This window comes from Gopherus flavomarginatus, chromosome 24, assembly GCF_025201925.1.
Source record: "Gopherus flavomarginatus isolate rGopFla2 chromosome 24, rGopFla2.mat.asm, whole genome shotgun sequence".
In the NCBI taxonomy this organism is placed as follows: Eukaryota; Metazoa; Chordata; order Testudines; family Testudinidae; genus Gopherus; species Gopherus flavomarginatus.
The window spans coordinates 13,216,883-13,234,614 of NC_066640.1; the positions used below are offsets into that span (position 1 = coordinate 13,216,883).

General features: G+C 59.4%; 1 protein-coding gene across 1 annotated transcript in view; it reads right to left on the minus strand.

The window, feature by feature from the left end:
- Window positions 1-6,752: 6,752 nt before the first annotated feature.
- JAK3 (Janus kinase 3) overlaps window positions 6,753-17,732 on the minus strand; it is a 29,166-nt gene continuing 18,186 nt past the window's right edge. The window contains exons 16-24 of the mRNA XM_050934318.1: window positions 16,567-16,718; window positions 15,226-15,376; window positions 14,628-14,767; window positions 13,777-13,966; window positions 11,608-11,732; window positions 11,076-11,248; window positions 10,103-10,220; window positions 8,835-8,945; window positions 6,753-8,734 (exon numbers count right to left, since the gene is read on the minus strand). Coding sequence (XP_050790275.1) covers window positions 8,618-8,734; window positions 8,835-8,945; window positions 10,103-10,220; window positions 11,076-11,248; window positions 11,608-11,732; window positions 13,777-13,966; window positions 14,628-14,767; window positions 15,226-15,376; window positions 16,567-16,718 — 1,277 coding nt within the window. The 3' untranslated portion in view covers window positions 6,753-8,617. The remainder of the gene's footprint in view (window positions 8,735-8,834; window positions 8,946-10,102; window positions 10,221-11,075; window positions 11,249-11,607; window positions 11,733-13,776; window positions 13,967-14,627; window positions 14,768-15,225; window positions 15,377-16,566; window positions 16,719-17,732) is intronic.

A 17,732-nucleotide genomic window follows, 5' to 3' on the forward strand; every position in this document is an offset into this window, starting at 1 on the left:
GCAGGTCGTCCTTCTGCCCTGGGACCCATCGCTGAAGTGCCGGGTCTTCGGGGGCAAGGGTGTTGGGTTTTCTGCAAATAGAAAGTTGGCAACTCTCATTGCGGGGTGCATGCTGGGGGGGGCGGGGGCAGTGATGCTTGTCACTGTATATCAAGAATCAAGGCCTGGGTCTGGCAGCTGACTAGCCTGTTCAGCCAGCCCCCCGCCTCTGGGATGCCTCCTGAGACCCACTGCTATGCCTAGGGGCAGCACTCACCTACCCACAGCTCCGCCCTGGCTGCTGTGCCTGCCGCGTTCCCAGCCCTGCCGCCGTGCCTGGTGCTTGGCTCTGTTCCTGGTCTTTCCCTCTTGCTCTGATCACTAGGCCACGGCGCCCACGCCCTGTTCACAACATTATCACTGGAGGGGATTCTCGCCCATTTAATGATTCCCCACCTAAAAGATCTTGACAGATTGGTAATGAAGGGATGACCAGGATGCCTGCGGGCCACCTGGCAGCAATTAGGGCCGGATCCTTGGCGGGTGTGAATTGGTGCAGCTCTGAGTTCAGAATCTGGCCCTTATGCCCATCAGCTGGAGGGATTTTAGCCTCATCAGGATGCCTGGGTCCCTGACTGAGCTGTGGCTGTGGAGGCTGGCCAGGTTACAGTTTGTGGAGCATTCAGTTCTGCCTGCGGGGAAGGGGGTTACATCACAGCTTAATTAAAGTGCGGGGGGAAGCACTGGGCGATTGGCCTCTAGGAGTGGGGAAACCTGCATGGGGCTCCTGTCGTCACCCGAGAGGCACACAGAGAGATTTGGATCACCAGATGCTCCCCAGCCAGGGGGCTGAGAGTTGTGCCTAGCCCAGGCCAGGGATGGTTCCTGAGATGGCAATGGGCCAACCTCGAGGAGGGAGGATGGGATCGTCCATCTCTCCCAGCTGCGCAGGGCTGAATGGGCCCGGGGCAGCGCTGCACCCGTCCTGGGGCGGAGGCTGGCCTGCAAGATGGCGGCCGACATTGGCGCTGTCACTGGTTGGGCTGGTCAAGTGACTGGCTCTTCCTGTCACTGAAGCCCCATGGCTGGGCCCGGGCCCAGGCGCTAACCTCCCGTCATCCGCCTCGGCCTCAGCAGAGCCGGCTGGGAAACCGGGCGCCCTTCGCTCAGCGCTGTCACACTGCAGGTGGCATCTCTGCCCAGCCCACACCAGACCAGTTCAGCTTGCACTGGATTCTCTGCACCCAGGGCAGTGACCTGGGTTGGCTGGGCAAAGCCGGGCATGTGTGTGTGATGAACTAGGAATGTCCTTAATGTTTTCTCTGAATACGGTCTTGGTGCCTCAGTGTCCCCATGGCAGTTCTTAAGTATCTGGCAGAGCAAAGGGCCAGTGCACCTAAATGCCTGGCACTCTGTCTCCTAGCAACTGATGGCCTGGGCCCCCCCTCTGCAAAGGTGTCAGCTGAAGGTGTTGGAGACAAAGAGATCAGGTGACCTCCTGGCCCGGGAATGGGGCTGAGCAGAGAGGAGGGGCTGGGGGGGGTTGTTAGTCTGGAGCTGGCTGGGGAAGAGGAGTGAAGTGCAGACGTGGGGGTCTGGTTCACTGCCCCCCAGAATGGACCCGGCCGAGGGGTCCGGTTTGCTGTACCTACAAGCTCTGTTTTAGACCCTGTTCCTGTCATCGAATAAACCTCTGTGTTACTGGCTGGCTGAGAGTCACGTCTGACTGCAAAGTGGGGGTGCAGGACCCTGTGGCTTCCCCAGGACCCCACTGGGGCGGGCTCGCTGTGGGAAGTGCACAGAGGGGCAGAGGATGCTGAATGCTCCAAGGAGAGACTCAGGAGGTGAAGCCGTGTGAGCTGCTTACCCTGAACAAGTCTGCTCCAAGGGAGAGGCGGCTCCCCAAAGTCCTGACTGGCTTGGTGGGGAGCAGTTCCAGAGCATCGCCCGGGGACTCCGTGACAGTGTGCTCGTGAAAACGCCTGTGTGCATTAAGGCTTGGCTCATAAATCCCATCCCTGGTAGAGCAGCAATAAAAGTTATGATTATGGCAAGTGACTACACAAAGGAATGACAAATCTGCTGGTTGTGGGTGTAGTAAGCCAGCCAAGGTCTGTGACGCTCAGAGGGGGGAGGCTGCTCAGGCGAACTGGCTTGTGTGACAGTAGGATGCAGCTGGGAGCCACTGGTTGAAGTGCTGGATTGGCCGCTAGGATGCCTGGGTTCTCTTCCTGTCTCTGCCCCTGACTCAGTGGTACCTTGGGCACAAAGCCCAGTGCCTCGATTTCTTCATCAAGCCGATGGGGACAGTGACTTAGGAAAGTACATGGTGATTGTTGAGCTGGGATGTGGGCTAGTGGGCTGAGCTTGGACTTTGGCGATCTGGGTGTCACGGAGTGTGTGGGGGGGTCCAGTCCTGCACCCCTCTTCCTCGGACCCACAGTGACTCTCAGCCTGCCAGTAAAACAGAAGGTTTATTGGACAACAGGAACGCAGGTTACAGCAGAGTTTGCAGGCTCAGTCAGGACCCCTCAATCGAGTCCTTCTGGAGTTTCAGGGTGCCTGGGTCCAGCATAGGATCCCTCGAATTCCCCTCATCCAGCCCCAAACCGAAACTGAACTGCCCCTCCTCCAGCCGGCTGATTCCTTTGTCCAGCTTCCCAGGCCAAGGTGCTAACCCCCTCCCTCCTACCTGGCTCAGGTTACAGGCTTAGATCCTGTCCCTCACCTAAAGACATCCCCAGCTCTCCCATCCCCCATGCAGACAGCCCCTACTCCATCACACTGGGTTTCAGGCCCAGCTCTGCCACTGCTCTCCTGAGTAGTTAGGCCAGTCACATCCCTTTGTGCCTCAGTTTCCCCTCCTGCCCTTTGCCTAGTAGGTTATGAGCTCTGTGAGGCAGGGACTTTCTGGACAGCACCTCTGCGAGCCTGATCCTGCCCCAGAGGCAGCTCTCCGCTCAGTCAGAGCTTGCCAACTCTGCCAGGATGGGGAGAGTTTTCCTGGGTCTCGGAGCCAAGGGAATGGTGGGTTTTGCCCCACATCCCTTCACAGCTTCCCTGGCTCCTAACTGGTAATTGCCTGGAAGACAACGTGTGGAGCAAAGCCAAAAGAACAACCATGCGGGGGCTGGGGCATTTACCCATCCAGAGAGGGGCAGAGTCTGGCAGCCAGGGGACGGTGGGCAGCACCCCCAGAGGCTGCTGCAGCCTTGGGAGCAGGTGCTGAGGAGTAGGATGGGAAGGTCTGGCTGCAGGGCCACAGTGTTTCTGCTGGCTTCACTCCTGCTCCCGGGGTGCTGTCAAGCAGCCATTAGCTATCAGCCTGCTGGCCCTGCAGCTTCCCCTGGCCAGCAGGAGGCCGTTCAGGGTCACCCAAGGCGCCTGCTTCATCCCTAAGGTAAAGCAGCAGCTTGGCCGTCTGAGCCTGCCCTGGGGAGCTGGATGGGACGATCCCAAACTGCATTCTGGCAGCAGGGACCCACCCCGGGCCGCTGGAGTCCATCACGGGGCAGGTCCTTCCAGTGCCAGCTCGCGGAGTACAGAACAAGCACTGCAGCCCAGGGAAAGGACACAGCATGACACACAAGGCCAGGGCACTAAATCCTGGCCCTGCTCGGAGGAAACAGCCTGTCCTGGAATCCCGTGTGTCGGCAGAGGTGCTTGCTGGATCAGGAGTCCTGGGTTCCATTTCTGTCTTTCACCCAGCCTCAGATTTCACCTCTCTGCCTCAGATTGCCTGCCGGCGGGAGGGGTCACACACTCACACACTCTCTCTCTCTCAATAGTCCCTGCAGTGCTTTGAAATCTTGGAGGGCGGTGAAGATGTGATATGTCATCACTGGATTTCTGCTCATTTGTGTGTGTGTGGAAATCCCTGCAAGTCAGAAAAAAACCTCTGCAATTTCTAAGCCAAGAGCGAGGGGGGAGGGTGGTGGATTCTCCATTGCTGGCTATTTTAAACTCAAGCCCAGCTGTTTTCTACCCAATTGGCTCGAGGAATGATTTGGGGGCAGCCCCCTGGACTGTGCGACCCAGGTCAGCCTCAAGGAGCACAGTAGTGCCTTCTGGCCTTGGAGGCGATGAATCTAGACTGGGCCCCAGCCAAAACGCTGAACAGCCCCACGGCGCCGCATTTGGCCACCCCAGTGCTAGAGCTAGCTCACCCCTGGTGCGATATTCTGCCCCCCACCCCCCGTGCACCCCGTTCTCAGGCACATGGAGTGGCACGTGAAGGAAGGAAAATCCCCTCTGGCGTGACTGAGCAGCAGCTTCGGTCTCTGTCCATTCAGCCTCCTGAAAACCGGCCATAGCCTCAAACAGGCCAGAGGGGAGAGGGAAGCTGTGGATGACGGAAGGAATGTTTTACCCGCTCAAAGGACCTTTCCAAAGCTTTCCCTGGACTCCAAGGGACTTGGGAGCAGGCAGCAAAGTGCACCTGGCCTTGTTCCCATTGCCCCGTCTGAGCCCAGGATCTCCGCTTGGCTGCCTTGAGAGATGGCAGCGTGCTCGAGCCCTGGCCAAGGCTGTCTCTCTCTGAGCCTTCGGGGGGGCTTAGGGACGTGGGGGGAGAGAGCGGCGGGTATAAGATAGTGGCGTGCAGCCGGCAAGGAGTCCATCAGGAGGGTGGGGAGAACGCAGCACCCTGGGGCTGGGAAGAACAAACGCGTCCCCCCAGCTGGCTCTCTGGTAAACTCACTCACTCACCCCCCGAGATCTGTGCTTCGTCCCCTGGGCAGTTTGTCTGACCCCCCACACCATCCGGGAAACCAGGCACTGCCTGGCCCTGCTCATCCTGGTGATGGCATGCCGCGAAGGTGCCGAGGTGCAGCACGTCTCCCTGGTGAAGCTGTGCAGCAGGGAATTCATTCGGACCATCATCACCTCGTGCGGGGGATCCTGGGGGAAGTTCTACTCCTGGCGCACCGGGCAGGAGCCAGGCAAAGCCGGCAGTAAGTGGGTTCTGGTTCCTATTGCGGCTTCGGCAGCCCTGACGTGAACCCTGCTGCTGTGGGCCATGCGCTCCCTGGGGCAAGGAGGGGACAGCCCCACAGGCCAGCCCGTGACCCATCATTACAGCCTTTAAGAGGCTACGGGGCTGGGGGCACGGAGGGTGTCTCCCAAGCTCCCACTGCAGCCCAGGGGAGGGGTGTTGTGGGAGCCAGATTTGGTCCCTAGATCCTTCCTGTGCCCTGGTTTGCGCTGGCCTGGGTTGGTAACAGGCCCCCGGAGTAGCTCCTCCGGCCCAGCTTTTCAAAGGGGAGGACGTTGTTCAGAGTCGCAGAGGAGAGCAAAGGGGGTGAGAGCCAGGGGACCCCCCCCATGCACACGTATCCTAACCCCCATTTGCTCCGCTGGCCTCACAGCTAAGTAGGGCCGAGGGAGGACAGAGGGTGGTGAAAGCCCCAAACGTGGAGTTTTGAAAGCTTTTGGGGAGGTTGAACCCTCCAATGCTGCCAGGCCCTTGGAATGAGATGGAGCGACATGGTCTGGTGGGGGCTGAAAAGGCCTGGTGGGAAAACTTGATCAACACCAGCCCTTTTCCATGGAAAAAGCTCATTTATGACAACCCCCGCCCTGCTGAAAGGGCAAAGGCTCCAGTCAGCAGCTCGGGCAGAAAGAACCGTGTGGGACAATGGCCTCGGGGTGCTCTGGGTGCCAGGCTCGAGTGCTGAGGGCCAGAACCCTCCACACTCAGGGGGCCAGCGGCTGCAGGGAGCCGAGCTCCATCCCTAGTGAGCCACACTGGGCCTTGGTAGTTGGGGCAAGTCTACAGAGAGTCTCGCCCCAACACACTTGGCTGCGGGGCAGCAGAACCTCCACGTAATCCCAGTAACCACAGAGCAGCCGCCAAATTGATTTGTAAACAGCTTGGCTGCCCCTGGGGAGGGGAAGGTTCGTTAGTGATCCCTGGTGCCTTAGCTTGATGAGTGCACCCCTCCTCCTCCATCTCCAGCTGTGGGGGCGGGGGTGTTTGTGTCCCTGCTGTCCTGCTCCGGGGGCATGTAAAGGTGGTGATGTACTAATCCTGGTCAGTTTTCCCGCTGTCCTCTGGCCTGAGCAGAGAAGTCGCACGTGGGGCAGCCGGACTCTGATCCCTCTGCCACCCACAGACCCACTTCCTCTCTCAGCTAAACAGCTTGGGTGGCTGAACAGTGACCGACTCGCTGCTGGCCCCGAGGTGGCTGAAGGCCCTGGCTCCCCCGAGGGCACCAGACACCTTGGCCTGGCAGCTACACTAGGCCCCCAGGAGAACCCCGGAGCTGCCTTCCTGCCCCAGTGTGTGGCACGCAACATTGGCCCAGAGAGGAGATAATGCCCTTCTGTTAGGAGCCAGCTGTCCAAGGGTGTTTCCAAGGGTGTTTCTCACCTGCCTGAGTGCCGATGAAAGCTTGGAACTGGGACTCTCAAAGGCTCAGGAATCAGAGACAAACAAACAGATGCCAACATTAATTATTTTTTTAAAACCACCTTGTAACTTCGGGCAGGGGGTGAGGGGAGAGGGGGCTGATTGGCTTGTTGAAGGTGAGGGAGTAATTTGCCAAGTCCCTTTAACGCCTGCCAAAGGCCAGGTTGACTTGTATGTGTTTCTCATGACGAAAGCGCTCTGGCCGCAGCAGAATTCAATTCTGATTTCCGTGTAATTGCGACAGATCAGAGCAATGTTCATTGGTAGGCATTTTTTTTCCGATGTTTAGTCTATTTCACTTTGCATAGTTGCAAGAAATGATGAGTGGGGGGACTCAGACAATAATGATGTAATGACAGTCGCCTTCAAGGTTCAAAAAGTTAAAGCTTTATAACTGTTAAATCATAAATTGTCAGTGTCCCAGGTAGAAACATACAAAAGTAACTCCTTAATTCAAACTGTTATCGCCAAGCAGCCTTTTTCTTCCTTTGGCCCTCTGTAAATGTTGATTCTTAGCGCTGGCAATAATGCTGCCTTGGTTTGTGTGCGTGCAGAGAAATCGATGGTTCCCAACATGTACTGATTAAACCACGAATCCTGCCCACCCGAGCTATGCTAGAATGTTATTTTAACAAGCAACCTAGTTCATCTCGAATGCACCAGAACACCCTGTTTGGTAAGTCGTATATATTAACTCTTTGCAAAGCAGCAGGTGTCCCTGGGGTAAAGCGCCTGCTATGTTGTCAAACAGCTGGGTTTTGGGTAAATGAAATTTTCTGGGAAGAGGTTTCATGTGACAAAACCATTCCTACTTTTGCTGAAGAGCCAAACACGTTTCAGTTTTTGGACACTACATACGACGGGTTTTCGGCATTTCAAAACAAACACATGTTGATGGTTTTTAAATGAAAGCCTGGACATTTTCCCAGGAAACTTTCACTGCCTATAACAAAAGTTTTTCATTTTCATTTAAACTTTCTTTTTGGGGGTGCAGGAGGGGAATTCCCCAACCACCTCTCTGCTTCAAAGACCAAAACTGTTTGCTTCACCCTACAAGAATCCTTGAATTCAGACCTTGCAGTTTTCTCTGAATAATTAAATAACTCATAATGGTGCTGCTCTTCTGTGTCTCTCTTTAACCGGTGATGCTCTGAGTGGGTGGAGGTCGCTGATATTTCCAGTCCTTTCCCCCCTCCAAGAAAAGCTGGGGTGTGAAAAGCCCCCCGCAGGTATCTTAAAGGTTCAGCTCGAGCCTGCGCGTTGGCTAAGAGGCGGCCAGGGACTGTCAGAAAGGCGCAGCAGCTCTCTGGGTAATACAGATTGGTTCTAGCTGGTAGCATCGGGGGAGTACAATCCAGGTGCAATTCCCAGCGAATGGTTCTGATTTGTGTTCAAGAACCGTGTTGTATCACATGAGCGAAGCATGCAGGGCAGCGAGGGCCAGCCCACTCTAGGGCGGCGTGTGTGTGTGTGTGGGCTCTCTGGGAGGTCTTCCAGGCACAGGACAGGGGGCACGGGATGAAGTTCTCCAGCCCGTTTTATACAGGAGGGTCAGACTGGATGGGCTGATTGACTCTGTGGCCCATCGCATGCCTCAGCAACGGGCGGCTGACTCAGTCTCCCCAGTCACCCACATGGGCAAATAGCAGGGAACGTGCCTCGGCCTGCGCCCTGCCCAAGAGGATCCTCGGGAGCCAAGTCCTAAGCTGGGGAAGCAACGATTCCGGACAGCACCAGTGCGGCTGAGTCAAACCCGTTAGCCACCGGGCTGGGCCAGTGACGCAGCCCTGTGGGAGGGCGCCTGGTGGCTCTGGGGCTGGCGGTCCCGGTCCCGCAGCCCGCCAAGCTGGGGAGGAGGAAGGTGTCTCTGCAGGAGCCTTGGAGGGATCAGAGTGGCTCCGTGGGCTGGAAGCCCTCTGCAGCGAACCCGGGACCCTTTGCTGCTTTGCCTCGAGCATGCATCTGGCTTATCCCTGGAGCCTTGCTAGAGGCTGGGTCATGGGTCTGCCAGAGCCATCGTCAAGCCCCCTGTGTGTCCCGCCATCCTCTTCTCTGGGGGCGAGGGCCCTGCCCTGAGTTCAGTCCCTGCAGTTTCACAGCATGGGCCGCGAGTGGGACCCTGCGCAGCTCATGACCCCGCAGTCAGCAGTGCCCCTGGCCCGTGGGCAGGGGGGCGGCATGCGTGGCAGGGGCGAGGTGTGGTGACGAGTCCAGACGGGAGAGGGCCTGCTATCCTCGGACCTTGCTCCGGCTGTCGCGCAGCGCCTCGAGCTTCGGCCCCAGCTCGCTGAATTTGGGCCTCTTGCTCTGGCTGAAGGCCCAGCAACTCAGCATCAGGCCGTGCACCTGGGAGGAGAAAGGAGTGTGGAGCCGTGAACATGAAAAGGGAGAGGGACGCGCGCAGCAGAGCCCCCTCCCCACCCTCGGGGAAGCATGGGCTCCTTACCTCTGCGGGGCAGCCGGGGGGCGCGGGAAGCCTCCTGTCGTTCTTCAGCAGCTCCAGCAGGTGGCAAATGATCGGCATGGGCTTGTCACGTCCCATCATGCGGAGAAATTCCTGCGAGATGGGGAGGGAAAACAAGGCAGGAAATGGAGACCCTGGGAGTGGATTGGTCTCCCTCCGCAGGCAGGAGTGGGGATTGCCAGGTCTCTTTTTAAACCAGTTTCCCCCCTTTCTTCCATGGTCAGATGCAAATTTGTCTCCCTCCACAGGCAGGAGTGGGGATTGCGAGATCTCTTTTTAAACCGGTTTTCCCCCCATGCCATATAGTCTCCATGGTCAGATGTGACTTTGTCTCCCTCCGCAGGCAGGAGGGGGGACTGCAAAGCCATTTGCTTTTTTAAAATCTGATTTTTTCACCATACTATATGGTCCCTGTGGTCACCCTTTAGCCTATCAAAGCTCCATTTACAAAGGGGTAATCAATACCAAATCAAAGTTCTGTAAGCAGGTTACAAACATGAAGGGAAGGCATCGGAGATGGTTATGTGCACAGCAAGGTAAGGTGGCACAGAGGTTGTACGCAACCTATTGACAGGGTTGGACTCTAAGTGTTAACCAGGTATTAAAGTATTGATTTGTCATTTATTACCTCTTTGTCAACTAGGTACAAACTGAACTTTCACATAACCCACGGCCGCCTTCAGGAGAGGAAGCTGCCAGTTTAGTCTGCCATGGATGGGTCACTTGTGTGGAGTGTTTGCTCAGATAAGTGACCGGGGGGGACACTTTGCAGTGGGACAGCATCGGGGCTCACCTGTGCAATTTACTGCTGCAGGATATTAGTGAAGCAAGGAGCTTCGTTGGCTTCTAGGGGCTTAGATATTTATTAAGTCACAAGGGTTCTCAGCTCTCATGCTTCAGGGTATGAGCTGACTGGGGTCAGGAAGGAATCCCAGCCCCTCCCCTGGTAGGATTGCCCCATTAGGAGCACTCTGAGGTGGGGGAGTTAAACCTTCTGAGGCATCCAGCACTGGAGACTAAGAGGATCATGGGGTTGTTCAGCAGTTCGTCTGGGGCAATCTCAGATGTACCAGGCCAAGTTCAGCTCTGGTGTAAGGGGAGGCAGCTCCCATGGGAGTCCAGGGACAGTTGTGCCTGATTCAGCCAAAGGTCTTTCCTGGCAGCAGAGATCGAGAACCTCTGAACGCATGGCACCTGCGGTGCCCGCGGGAGACGCTGCCCATAGGGGAAACTGCGGCTAGCGGTCTCACCTCGGAGGGGCTTTGGCTTCTGTTGCTGTACGTGAAGAGCTCGTAAAGGACGACTCCAAAGCTCCAGACATCGGACTCGCGGGAGAACACATTATCCGACAGGGACTCGGGTGCGTACCTGGCCGGGGAGGAGGCGGTTAGCGAGGTAGGTGGGTGAGCACTGGGCTGCGCAAGCAGAGGGCCCAGCAAAGTACTTGTTTGAAGCCGGATGGTTGTGTGGGGTGAGGGCTTCTCCCCTCCAGAGACAAGAGGGGCAGAGAAAAGGGGCAGTTTGTCCCCAGCCGGAGACAATGAGCCCAGCTCAGTTGGCGTCAATGGGAGCTGCACCATTTGACGCCAGCTGAGCAGCTGGCTGAATATTTTAAAATTCAACGTTTGTGACCTCAAAGTCCCCCCTGGGCGGTGGGCCCTGTATCAGAGAACTCCAACATTCCCCCCACCCCCGTTCCCCATCTATCTAGGCCTCCCTCATCTCTGCTGTACGGGAGCATAGGGGGAGGCAGCTGAGTCTAGTAGATAGACCATCGGGTGAGGGGACAAGAATCCCCTGGTTTTATTCCAAGTTCTTTCACTGACTTGCAAGGTGGCGTCAGGCCTGTGCCTCAGTGTCCCCATCTGTAGAATGGGGTTGACAATACTGCTCTCACAGGGCAACTGTTTAGCTGATGTTTGCAAAGTACCGTTGTTAGCACGGACTGGTTAGAGGTGTGACATGGCCCCTCTGGCAGGAAGGTTGGATCGTACTGAGCACTCAAAATCTCCCCAGTGCTCGGTAAGAGGTTTATCCCCCTTCCACAGAGGGGAGAAATGAGGCACTGAAAGTGGAAGTGTCATGGCCAAGGCCACACAGGGGGTCTGTGGCAGACCTGGGAAAAGAACCCAGGAGTCCTTGCTTTCAGCTGCTCTGGGAGCTGCAGCCCGTCCCCCAGCAAAGCACAGCCCAGGGGGTGCTGGCAGCTCGGGCCTCCCCTACCAGAACACAGGGCTCTGTCCCGGCTCCCGCACCACGTAGTACTCCTTGTCCTGGGGGAGCAGCTTGGCCAGGCCGAAGTCCCCGATCTTCACGTGGGTCTCGTTCTCCACCAGGATGTTCCTGCTGGCCAAGTCTCTGTGAACGTAGCGCTGGGATCCTAGGTACTCCATGCCCTGGAACAGAGATGCTGAAAGCCTCCAGCCCAAGGCAATGCATGCCAATCCCACAGGGGGGAAAGGCTCCAGCCCTGGGAATCCTGCTCCCTGCGTACTCTGAATCAGAGAGCCAGCCGGCTCTGCTCCGTGCACCTACCTGGGCTTGGGGAAGGAAGGACGGCCGTAAGGCGCTGGGGCTGGGCTGTGGTCGACCTGGGCTTATGTCCCAGCTCTGCCACAGGCTCCCGGGGTGACCTTGGGAGAGTTACATCACTGATCGCTGCCTCAGTTTCCCATCCCCCTTGTTGTGAATGGGGGGCACGGAGCAGAGGAGCTGCATGCGTGGAGGTGCCTGGGGGTGCAGCCGGGCTTCCTACCTTACATATCTGCCACGCGTACAGCAGCAGCCGCTTGTGGTCCAGGCGCTCCTGGTTCTTCTGCAGATACTCCCTCAGGCAGCCTTTGGGCAGATACTCCATGACCAGCCGCAGGCTCCTTCGTCCTGGCGGGTGCAGAAAGGACGTCACAGGTCACAGCCGTCCTGGCCCAGGGGCCCGTCCCGCGCCCGGCACTCAGCCCCGGCCTGGCCCGGGGGCCCGCCCCGCACCCGGCACTCAGCCCCGGCCTGGCCCGGGAGCCCGCCCCGCGCCCGGCGCTCAGCCCCGGCCTGGCCCGGGAGCCCGCCCCGCGCCCGGCGCTCAGCCCCGGCCTGGCCCGGGGACCCGCCCCGCGCCCGGCGCTCAGCCCCGGCCTGGCCCGGGGACCCGCCCCGCGCCCGGCGCTCAGCCCCGGCCTGGCCCGGGGGCCCGCCCTGTGCCCGGCGCTCAGCCCCGGCCTGGCCCGGGGACCCGCCCCGCGCCCGGCACTCTGGCCCGGGAGCCCGCCCCACGCCCGGCACTCAGCCCGGCCCTACACCCCTGTGTGTCCTGAGCGGGTTTGCTCTAGTGAAAGCTCCATCAGGCAGTGAGGTGAGGGTCTCAGCTTGGAACAAGCAGCAAGGACTGAGAGGCACCAGCAGGGCTGGGATAGCAGGAGGCTGCAGGTCAGAAATGAGGGGGAGCCCGGGGCTGGGATAGCAGGGGGCTGCAGGTTTGGGGTGAGGGGGAGCCTGGGGCTGGGATAGCAGGGGGCTGCAGGTTTGGGGTGAGGGAGAGCCCGGGGCTGGGATAGCAGGGGGCTGTGGGTCGGCGGTGAGGGGGAGCCCGGGGCTGGGATAGCAGGGGGCTGTGGGTCGGCGGTGAGGGGGAGCCTGGGGCTGGGATAGCAGGAGGCTGCAGGTTTGGGGTGAGGGGGAGCCCGGGGCTGGGATAGCAGGGGGCTGTGGGTCGGTGGTGAGGGGGAGCCCGGGGCTGGGATAGCAGGAGGCTGTGGGTCGGGGGAAAGGGGGAGCCCGGGGCTGGGATAGCAGGGGCTGTGGGTCGGGGGTGAGGGGGAGCCCGGGGCTGGGATAACAGGGGACTGTGGGTCGGTGGTGAGGGGGAGCCCGGGGCTGGGATAGCAGGAGGCTGCAGGTTTGGGGTAAGGGGAGCCCGGGGCTGGGATAGCAGGAGACTGCAGGTTTGGGGTGAGGGGGAGCCTGGGGCTGGGATAGCAGGGGGCTGCAGGTTTGGGGTGAGGGAGAGCCCGGGGCTGGGATAGCAGGGGGCTGTGGGTCGGCGGTGAGGGGGAGCCCGGGGCTGGGATAGCAGGGGGCTGCAGGTTTGGGGTGAGGGGGAGCCTGGGGCTGGGATAGCAGGGGGCTGTGGTCAGGGGTGAGGGGGAACCCGGGGCTGGGATAGCAGGGGGCTGTGGGTCGGTGGTGAGGGGGAGCCCGGGGCTGGGATAGCAGGAGGCTGCAGGTTTGGGGTAAGGGGGAGCCCGGGGCTGGGATAGCAGGAGGCTGCAGGTTTGGGGTGAGGGGGAGCCCGGGGCTGGGATAGCAGGGGGCTGCAGGTTTGGGGTGAGGGGGAGCCCGTGGCTGGGATAGCAGGGGGCTGTGGGTCGGCGGTGAGGGGGAGCACAGGGCTGGGATAGCAGGAGGCTGCAGGTTTGGGGTGAGGGAGAGCCCGGGGCTGGGATAGCAGGGGGCTGCGGGTCGGGGGTGAGGGGGAGCCCGGGGCTGGGATAGCAGGGGGCTGTGGGTCGGGGGTGAGGGGGAGCCCGGGGCTGGGATAGCAGGGGGCTGTGCTCAGGGGTGAGGGGGAACCCGGGGCTGGGATAGCAGGGGGCTGTGGGTCGGCAGTGAGGGGGAGCCTGGGGCTGGGATAGCAGGGGGCTGTGGGTCGGGGGTGAGGGGCAGCTGCTGAGCTGCAAACAGTCTGCGACAGGCCTCTGCAGCGTGCTGGAGCCATCACCAACCCCTGGTGCCTTGGTCACTCCCCAGAGCCCGTCAGTGATTTCAGGGGCTCCCCATGGAGTTAGCTGCCCCTACCCCATGCTGCCTACAGCTGCGAGGGCCAGGCCGGGCTGGTCGACCCGAATGTAGCTCCACCCAGGCTGGGCACTGGGTCCCCAGGCCTCCTGTCCAGCCCTAGCGTTAACCCTTCCTTGCCCAGGCCCCGGCTCACCCAGGCTGTAGCACACGCCCCGGTACTTGACGATGAAGTCATTGTGCAGGGAGCGCAGGATGGCGATCTCTCGTTCGAAGTCCTGCAGCTGCTCGGCCGAGCTCTGCTGCAGCCGCTTCACGGCCACCAGCTCCCCGGTGCTGTCGTCCAGCGGGTCGTATCGACACAGCTCCACGCTGCCGAAGTTCCCCTGGCGAGGAAGAGAGAGTGGAGTGCATGGGGCCTGGCAGCTGGAAGGCTGATTGACACAGCCGTGGCAACCCCAGGAAAACCCTCCCAGCTGGACGCAGCTGTATAAACGCCTTACCCAGACTGCCACTGGGCTGGGGGGGCAAAGATTTGCACAGCACTAAAGCGGGTGATACATGCCTGATCTGCGGAACTCCCTGCTACATGTAACCATGGAGGCCAAGGGTCTTGAAGGTTTAGCTATGGAGGTGGAAAACGGAGGAAACTGGCCCTTGTGCAGGGCAGCTGCTGCACCATTTAAATCCTCCAAAGCAGGGCTGAGGCTGTGTGTTGGCCCCTCTGCAAAGGGTGACTTTAGCCCCGGGAGAAGATCCCCCGTGACATTCGGGGGAAAGTCTCCGCCTGAGGAAAAGGATATGCCCAGCCCCATGCGCGCCCTGGAGTCAGGCTGCCAACGTAACCGCTCCAGCCAGCCGGCACGAGCGAGCCATGGGAGGAAGGGGACCGGGTCGCCCAGCTGAGGAGCCATTTAACACCCAAACACCAGGTGAGGGCAGTGCAGAGATGCGGCCCCGCAGAGTGAGTTGGTGTGAATGTAAAGCGCACATGGAGGCTGGGGCCTGGGGTGCAGGACCTGGCTGTGGTTCCTTCGGGGGGCTCACCTTGCCCAGCACACACATGTACTTCAGGTGCCGCTCCTCATAGATGGTGGGGTCCTGGCACACTGGGCCTGTGATGTAGCCCCAGAAGCCATCCTTGGCTGGGAGCTCGCTGGGCGACAGGTCCGACAGCAGCTCGTAATCTGAAACGGGGGAGGACGGGCATGTCAGGCTGCAGGGCCAGCTCCCGCTGGTGCCCCCCACGCCCAGCCACCTCTGGCTGCAATCACTCCTGCTTTCCACCGGGCAGTGGCAGCACCGGCATCATCCTGAAGGGGGTGCTACTGTGCCAAAAGCAAGCAGGGCTCCGGATTCACAGCCCGGGCAAGCTGGCTGCTCTGTGCCGGCCCATCCGCCCTGCCCATGGAGCTGTACCCTGCTCGGTGCCATGCCCTGGAGCCATCCTGGCCTCATCCAGCCAGGCCGAGGCTGGAAGCAAGAGAGACCATGGTCAGCCTGGCAAACAGGGGACCAGCGTCATCCGCGGGTGCCAGATCTCGGCTGTTACTGCCGGGCATCTGGCTTGGGAGCTGCTGTCTGTTGCAATCCCACCCCCCGTGTTCTCAGCAACCTGCCCCACGTGCGCCGGCCGGGCACTCACCTGAAGTGATCAGGCTGTTGAGGTCCCTGATGATGGCCCGGAAGGAGGGGCGCCAGCCCGGCCGGTAGTCCATGCACTGGGTGATGAGATTGGCCAGCTCCATCCACTTGGGAGCCGGCAGCTGGAGGCTGTTCTGGTAGAACTGGAGTTTCTAGCCAGAGGAAAGGGGGTGGGAGGATTAGGCGTTGCACTGCCGGAGAATCACCTGAGTCCCTCCCTCTGGATCGTCCCTTGCTCGGTACCGGACACCACCCTCTGCTTTTCAGGTCACTTTGGCACCCAGTGATCTCCCAAGGGGCCAGGCTGAGTTTGCACAGGCTGGAAACCATTCTGATGCGCATTCCCCTGGCCATGAATTGGGGGGTGGGGATGGCTAAAGGTGGACCTGCCTGGGTAGAAGCTGTGGCGTTTGGGTCTCCTAGCCCCGGCTGCAGTTTCCATCTGTATTTGCCCCAAGTGAAGGGGGATGCAAAGAGGAGGGGCCAAACACCCTCGTCTTTTTCCATGGGAAAACCATCATTTAAAAAAAAAAAATCTTTAAAAATAAGATGCAGTAGGAGAAGGGCAGATTTCCTTCTGGCAAATGCCCCTCCCCGGGGTCAGAAGGAGCCTTGTCAATTGAAATGGCTTTATCACAAGTCGCAGGATACTGGGAATTTTTCATCAAGTCCCAGCTCTGGGAGTCATGCTAGTATGTGCGAGTCTTGGCTTCCATTTAAAAAACAAAAAGCAAATCATTTGCCAGCCATCCCGGCTGGTGAGGAAGTGGCGAGGGGCTTAGACCCCAGAAGGCAAAGGTAAAAGAACCCAACATTTTTAACTCGTGGATTTTAAGCTGATCGCGATTTTGGAGAGCCGACAAACTCATGTCACATGAATGCTTGGGGCTGGCCCTACTCCCCTAGCTTTGGGGGGGACGACGTGCCAGACTCTGATTCCTGTAGCCCAATGGCACCTTAACTAACAAGAGCGACCTCAACCTTCCTGCTACGACAGAATTGTGGGCCCTGATCCTGATCCGCCTCTGCCCGCCCAGGCCCGCCAGCAGCGACAAGGGGCCTTGTGAGTTTCCAATGGCGCATCGCCACCTGGTGACCGTGAGCCGGAGCAGCACCGGGAAGGAACAGCTGCGCCGGGCCGGGACCCTCCGAAGAGGAACTTTGCAGAGAAGTTGCCATGGGGTTGGCAGAGAGTTACTGCAGGTCGGACCCGCTCTGCCAACACAAGCCAGCACCTCCAGGCTGGTAAAATCCCAGCCGCAGCAGCAGTAGGAACAGAGGAAGGGAAATGACCTCAGAGCCATGGGAGGGGGGATTCCAGGGAGCAGAGGGGTTGACTCACCAACAGGGGCTCCAGGGCACTCGTGGGCATGGTGCCCCCGCTGAAGATCTCCCACACGGTGGCACCAAAACTCCACTTGTCCGACTCGAGTGCCAGGTTCTTGGGGTCGCTGATGCACTCAGGGGCCACCCAGGGGATGCGGTCGATCAGCACTGCAAGGGAGCACACATCAGTGGGGTGAAGGCAGCTCTGCACGCGGGCACCCTGGTAACTGTCGCCAGGTGTCCTGCTGCTCCCACTGCCAGCCAGCTGCCAGAGCCCAGCACAGGGGTGGGGGTTAGAATCTCAAATTGACAGCTCCTTTGTGCCTAAATTTCATTTGAAAATGAGATGGAGGCTCCTAAATCTCCTGGGCATGGCCGGGCTGAGCACAACATCTGTGCCTTAGCTGCCCTGTGCCTCAGTTTCCCCTCTGTACAATGGGGATCATAACTGTGACGAACTGGGAAAGTTCTTAATGTTTTCTCTGAGTACTGTGTTGGTGCCTCAGTGTCCCCATAGCAATTCTTAAGTATCTGGCAGAGCAAAGGGCCAATGCACCTAAATGCCTGACCCTCTGTCTCCTAGCAACTGATGGCCTGGGCCCCTCCTCTGCAAAGGTGCCAGCTGAAAGTGTTGGAGACAAAGGGATCAGGTGACCTCCTGGCCCGGGAAAGGGGCTGAGCAGAGAGGAGGGGCTGGGAAGGGTTGTTAGTCTGGAGCTGGCTGGGGGCAGACGTGGGGGTCTGGCTTACTGACCCCCAGAATGGACCCGGCCGAGGGGTCCAGTTCTCTGTACCTACAAGCTGTTTTAGACCCTGTTCCTGTCATTGAATAAACATCTGTTTTATTGGCTGGCTAAGAGTCATGTCTGACTGCGAAGTGGGGGTGCAGGACCCGGTGGCTTCCCCAGGACCCCACTGAGGCGGGCTCGCTGTGGGAAGCGCACAGAGGGGCAGAGGATGCTGAATGCTCCAAGGAGAGACAAAGGAGGTGAAGACGTGTGAGCTTCTTGCCCTGAACAAGTCTGCTCTGAGGGAGAGGAGGCTCCCCAAAGTCCTGCCTGGCTTGGTGGGGAGCAGTTCCAGAGCATCGCCCGGTGACTCCGTGACAACTGGTGGGAGAGGTGGGATGTCACCCCGTGAATGGCGCTGCTTGCAGTAAGTGACTGGGGAGCAGTAAAACAA